The sequence below is a fragment of the Python bivittatus genome, unplaced genomic scaffold (genome assembly GCF_059951505.1).
Source record: "Python bivittatus isolate LINGU-HERP-01145 unplaced genomic scaffold, Pbiv_v1 ctg000360_np1212, whole genome shotgun sequence".
Classification (NCBI taxonomy): domain Eukaryota; kingdom Metazoa; phylum Chordata; class Lepidosauria; order Squamata; family Pythonidae; genus Python; species Python bivittatus.
The window spans coordinates 862,051-868,759 of record NW_028277069.1 but is presented as its reverse complement, the minus strand read 5'-3'; the positions used below and the strand labels follow the sequence as shown (position 1 = coordinate 868,759).

At 39.2% G+C, this 6,709-nt stretch overlaps 1 protein-coding gene across 1 annotated transcript; it reads right to left on the bottom strand.

The window, feature by feature from the left end:
* Positions 1-312: 312 nt before the first annotated feature.
* Positions 313-6,472, bottom strand: LOC148215400 (vomeronasal type-2 receptor 26-like). The gene is made up of 5 exons (XM_088143690.1): positions 6,188-6,472; positions 4,952-5,815; positions 3,583-3,810; positions 3,105-3,228; positions 313-1,214 (listed from the first exon to the last, which is right to left on the bottom strand). The coding sequence occupies exons 1-5, from the start codon at positions 6,347-6,349 to the stop codon at positions 313-315; spliced, it is 2,280 nt and encodes a 759-aa protein (XP_087999816.1). The 5' UTR covers positions 6,350-6,472.
* Positions 6,473-6,709: the final 237 nt, after the last annotated feature.

The following is a 6,709-nucleotide window of genomic DNA, read 5'->3' as shown; positions in this document are numbered from 1 at the left end:
GTTCTCAGGTGCTTCTTCTCCAGACTGCTCTGATATCCAATCCATGTAACTTCCACCCCAATATAAATTGCCTTTATTTAAATTTCAGCAAATTCTGAGTCCCTGGTACAGAAAGGGTTGAATAATAAGATATTTATGTCTTGTAACTCAGCTTTAGAACCCTTGCTATCTTTGTATATTTCAAATTAAAGTAACAAGAATTAATCCTACCATTACCTCTGGAGTGTTAATATCCTTCCCTTTTAAGCTTGTCAGCATAAAATATGGAATATGTATTTGAAGTGTGTGTGTGTGTGGGGGGGGGTACATGATTTAATTCTTTCGTTTGATTAGTTGGTGCCTACTGTTTAATTCTGGCTTCAGCACAATGATGAAGCATTTTGGGAAGAAGATACATCCCAGTAAGGCAGCGCTGGAGGACAAGATGGAGAATATCTCCACAGCCACCATGGCTTTCCCTACAGTGCTCAGGTAGGTCGGCACAAAGGACAGCCACACACTGCAGAAAGCCAACATGCTGAAGGTGATGAACTTGGCTTCATTAAAACTGTCAGGTAAATTACGGGCAAGGTACGCCACCAGGAAGCTGGCAATAGCCAAGAAGCCCAGGTAGCCCAGGACACAATAGAACATGAGGACGGAGCCTTCGTTGCATTGCAAAATCATGGTTTCCATAAGGGAGTGCATGTCTAAGTCAGGGAATGGAGGAGAGGTTGCCAACCACAGGGTGCAAAGAGCTACTTGAAAAACAGAAGCAGAAAGGACAATGGAAAGGGCCAATCTTTTCCCCACCCATTTTCTCATTGGAGAACCCGGCTTAGTAGCCATGAAAGCCACAACCACAGTGATGGTTTTGGCCAAGACACAAGAAACAGCTACTGAGAAGATGATGCCAAAAGCTGGTTGCCGCAGAAGGCAGGTGACTTTCCCAGGTTGGCTGAGGAATAAAAAGGAAGAGAGGAAGCAGAGCAAAAGAGACCCAAGGAGAGTGTAAGTGAGATCCCGGTTGTTGGCCTTGATGATGGGGGTATCTCTACGCTTAAGGAAAATGGCAAGCACGCTGGTTGTCATGAGGGAAAAGGCAACAGCAGCTGAGGCCAGACTGATCCCTAAAGGTTCTTCAAAGGAGAGGAAACTCATTGTTTTGTTAAGGCATCGATCTTGCTCCTTGCTTGGATGCTGATCTTCAGGACATTTGAAACAATCTTCTGTGTCTGGATAAAAAGATAAAAGGAAACTGATTTATTTCCTATTTACCACTTTTTAATAAATGTTCTATGCTATTGTTTCAAGACTGATATTCTTTCCAATCTCACTTAGCCATGGCCTTGTGTTCCAAGAAGAATTTCTGAAATGTAGAAAATTAGGAGTGCTTTTGGTCTGAGATGAAAAACTAATAATTTTTTAAATTTTTATTTATTTATTTATCAAATTTGTCACCGCCCATCTCATTGAAACAACTTGATGAAAACTAATCTTTTTCACCAAATTTCTTTGAATTCTTTGCTTGATTTACAGTTAAGTAGCATTAAATGCAGAAGACAGAAATAGTTCTCTAAAATGATGCATCAATAATATGCCCTGAAATACCAAGGTTAGTAAATCTGAGTTTAAAAAAGGAAAGTGGTGATTAGTGAAGTGTGCTATTCAAAAACTGCTTTTCCTGCACCTGTTCATTTACTCATTCCCAACCCACATTCTAGTATTTTCTTTTAGTGGAAAGCCTTTTTGTCCTCCCCCCGGCATCCATTTCAGGCAGACATATAAAATATATCCCAGTTGTCTTACAAACTGTTTATTAACAAAGCTTCCAGAAGTCCCCTAGTCATTTTAACCTACTTTTGAGGATCCTAGTTTTCAACTGGGCATCTAATGAACCTTTTAAAACTTTGCAGTCCAGTTCTGGAGTTCAAATATAGCTGAATACATTGTGGATAGCATAAAGATTCTACAAATTCCACTTATTCTTACAGTAAGTTGTTGCTTTCTCTTTGATATACCTCCTACCCTCTTCATATTAAATTCATTTTCAGGGACATGGATGCTGCCTAAGGTTAAATAAACTGATTGAAAGGGTCCCCAATAGTGTGTGTTTGTGTGTGTGTGTTTGTGTGTATATACACAAACACTATATATTAATTATACTGTGTTGTATTGTATTGTATTGTATTGTATTGTATTACATTAATATATAATGTTGATTATTGCATTTTTCTGTTCAATTTTACAATTAGACAGATAATTTTAAATTTTCTCCTAGATGCCATCCATTATACTGTCATCTAATGCTCTGGATGACCACCATATAAAATGTGGCTGGACCAAGTTTTTACTTTGGGCACTACGTATACATGGTTTACAGATGACCTCTGAAGGAACCCAGATAACTGTAACCCTTTTGTATTCTTGTTTATGTTCTGAAATCTGGGGCAAAAATGCCATAAGAGAAAATATTTCATGTATGAACACTAGGATTTTGCAAGGTATCATAATATTTTCAAATTTGGGAGACTGTATGGCTGTGAGAGCTGGACCATAAAAAAGGCCGAGCGCCGAAGAATTGATGCCTTTGAACTGTGGTGCTGGAGAAGACTCTTGAGAGTCCCCTGGACTGCCAGGAGGTCAAACCAATCAATCTTAAAGGAAATCAACCCTGATTGCTCATTGGAAGGATCGATAATGAAGCTCAAGCTCAGATATTTTGGCCACCTAATGCGAAGAGAGATCTCTTTGGGGAAGACCCTGATGCTGGAAAAGATTGAAGGCAAAAGGAGAAGAGGACGGCAGAGGATGAGATGGTTAGATAGCATCACTGAAGCAATGAGCATGAAACTGAGCCAACTCAGGGAGGCAGTGAAGGACAGGAAGGCCTGGCGCAATATGGTTCATGGGGTCACGAAGAGTCGGACACGACTTAACGACTAAACAACAACAACAATTAATAACAGAGATTTATAGGTGTTATCTTGTTCCTTACTTGATAGGCTGGAAAACCTCAACTTTAGTAAGAAATTGATACATACACCAGAACAAATTGTAACTTTTGATGAAACCATTGGTTTGGAACCCAATGTTTTCATAAATTGTAGGAGTTTATTACTGACCTATCCAGCTTGAAATCTTCCCCTGTGGACATGAAACACAATCATAGCAGCAGAACATTTTTGCTTCAGACCTCTTCCAATAACCAGGGAGACAGTTTTTATTACACAGAGAAACTGGAAGAACCTGTTCATAACATAAGAAAAAGTTGCAAAGGAAGTCACCAAGGTTTTCTCAATGGGCATACTTGGAAAGTTTTAAGAAAAATTGTACAAAAATCTGAATGAATATGATCCAGGGTAAGAATTCTACCAGTGTAATGAATGGACTGATGGGGGGGAAGAAGAGGAGATGGTACCGAGAAAGTGATTAGACCATTCAGGATTCAAGAATGAATAAGAATGGGACTGTTTCATTCCCCACGAGTCAACTACTCATCATCCCATAAAGAAAGTCATGGCCAACAAGAAAATTTAAGGACATTGCAAAACATACACAAATTTCTTATATATAGTTAGAGGTAGACCCATTCAAGAATACCTGGTTAAAACCTTTGTGCCATTCAATCTTATTTTCATTAATGATCAATTCATTTCCATCTGGAGCATTGGGATCTAACCTTCCAACCTTCACTTTCTGGATGGAATTGTTTGGAAAAGCGATCATGTTGATGATGTCAAATCCTCCTGTGACTTCCCTCTTCTCATTAAAGGACACTGTCTCTCCTGCTGAGTTGTTGAAAGAAATGCCTTGAAGAAATGGGTGGAGCTGCTTGAAAAGGAAGGAAGGAAGAGAGGAAGTTTAAAGAATAGTGGGATAAGTCATTCTATAAGACATTTCACCTTTCTGTCCAAATTTCTTTATGCAGCTTGATCTGATAAATACCAAGAATTAACATGGAGAACATTACTATATACAGTAATGAGCATGATGTTTTCCATAGATAGAACAAAGCAAAGTATTTCTGTGAATAGTAGAAAACTATTTCACATATTCTTCTTCTGGGGAAAGATGAATGTACTCCAATGGCAGGATTTACTCAGTGAGAAGACCCCTACTTTCCTTGTGTGTTTAACATTTATTGATTGACTTCATCATAGCTATTTGAATGGCATATTGTGCCTGGAAATAAGACTTAGCTCATTTTGTGATCCAAATAATTTTTAGTCAATTTTTCATATTTGTTGTTTGAGACTAGGCTGTAGCTGCCATAAGTAAGGATGAAACAGGCATGTAAGCAGAGAGGACCAAAAGCCATGAATGTTGTCCAAAAGATCCTCTTGGGGAGGTAGATTAGAAGGAAACAAGTTGTTAAGGAAACAAAGGAAAAACTGGCACCTGAGCCAGACAAAGGAAGTTGGGCCTCAGCACATGGAATTCCCTCCTCTCCCCCATCCCATCAAGTGCTACCAGACAAGGTAACAAGGCAAGAGTAGCTGCCTGTCTTGTGAATCAACAAAGCAAGGACTTCTGGGGATAAAAGTGGTCCTGAAGCCCGCCCACTCCTTGAGTCGTCTTTGGATCCAGACCTTGCCTGGCAGCCTAGTTGAGAAGGATGTGGGTAAATGTGGATAAGTGTGTGTGTGCATGTGAGAAAGAGCAAAGGTACATTGTAACCAGTAAAGCTTTGGTGTTCCTTTAAATTCACTGGGTCTCTGTGTATTCCAAAGAACTTGATGTGCCTCAATGTTTGGTTGGAAGGGATTTGTGTGTGTCCCTAATTATTTCCTGGCTATTGCCCAAGGCTGCATGTCTTGTATGTTCTAGCCACACCTGTCTGGAAAACCCAGATAGAAAGGAAGGGGGACTTACAAGATCTGCATGCCTCAACAGGCTGTGAGTGTGTGAGTGAGTGACCATGACCATAAGCTGAATCTGGGAGCACCTGTAACAGTTGGACAAACTTTACCTTAAAAGGCTGTAGATCTGGAGGGTTCGATATTTTACCCACCAATATTTTCCTCTGACTGGATCCTTTGGATAATAAGTCTTGCAAAGAATGAGCCACAGCATAGACACCATTATATATACTGTAACTATGACCAGTCATTTCCCTTTCAAAGAGAGGTCCAGGAAGACTGTCCAGGTTCTCCTCCCCAGTGCATTTTCCAATGTTGGTTGATGATATTTCTGAATTGGAAAAGAAACAGTCAAATGCTTGCTCCCAAAAATCTTTTAGAAATCCATCTCTTTGTCTCCAAAAAGGTTTTATAGACTTCAGAAATTCTTTGAATGCTAGAAGTTCACTTGAATGAATCTGAAAAGAAATGGCCCCATCGAACAACTGGAGATTCCAAGACTTTAGGGATCCTGCTAGTATGAAGTCAGTTTGACTTGTTGTGATCCATACCTTTGTAACGGATGCATTTAAATTATCTTCAGGATCCCTTAGAAATATGGGAGATATGAGCCACTGAAGTGTATAAGAGTCTCCATAGAAGATAAATGTATTTGCTTTAATGTCTATGAAATATATATAAAAACTTGTCATTACATTGCTAAATTTATTCAGGTCATCCAAAGGAAGCAGCAGTGGGATTCTTTGTATGAAGGCTGGACAGATTCCATGCTGGGAAAACATCTCCTGTAGTTTCTGCAAAAAGTGTTCTCCATTCTCATTATCAACAGCAAAGAGCCCAACCCACTTCCATCCAAAATGTTGAAGCAATCGGATAATCCCAATGTATTGAGGTGTATCATTTGGGGCCATGAAATAAAATGAAGACAACCTACTGATACGAAATTCTTTGGGGGGAAATGATCCATAAGTGAGCTAAAAGAAAACAGAAAAAACAGGATTTGGGTAGTGTGTTTTGTTTTGTTTTGTCTGTTCATCCTCATGGAATAGTTTAAAAACTGGTCAGATGAATTATCATTTATATAAGGACTCCTATACAAGGTTGCTCAAATTTCAGGGGCTTTCATTATTTTTCTAATTGGAAACATGATTGATGCCAGCAGGTTGAAATCCATCTTCACCAGTGTAAGCTAATTTTAATGTTCAGTCACTTCTTAAATCTTGCGTGAGATTTCCTTACAACCATGTTGTTGTGCGGATAAAGGCATGAGAATCAATACTTAAGGATGCTCTTGGGGTTTAATTATTTAAGGAGAATAGGAGAAATCCCCCTACCCCTGGACCAACCTGAGGAATTTTGTATAAATCTACAGTTTCTGCCATATGGGATGAAGTATCTGATCCAAGTCCTCCAATAATGGCCATGAGATTTTTCCGGGTTCCACATTTATAGTTGGGGAGGAATCTCTGTGATTTGAAGAGCAGGTCCAGGGTGGTCCGATAAGTCATCCTTGCATCATAGTAGCTGTCGTAGATATGGAACCCGAGAGTAATATTGGGCAAGATTTGTGGATCCTCATTGATTTCGTCCACAGCAAAGGCCAAGGAAAGGATATGCTGGTAGAATTTTGTGACCACGCTGCAAATAAAGAAAGCCGTTCAGGACAGAATTCTGCAGTGAATGAATTCGTTGAACATCAAGAATGGCCATCTGTGCCCGTGATTAGAGTCGGGAGATGAAATTCTTTTTATATTGCTCCAATGTATGATGATATAGGATTATGTTGTGCATTTCATTGTTTCATGGAAGTCATTCATTAAAAGAAAATACACTAATCCGTATTTTTAGGTTTTATATTAATCATCAGT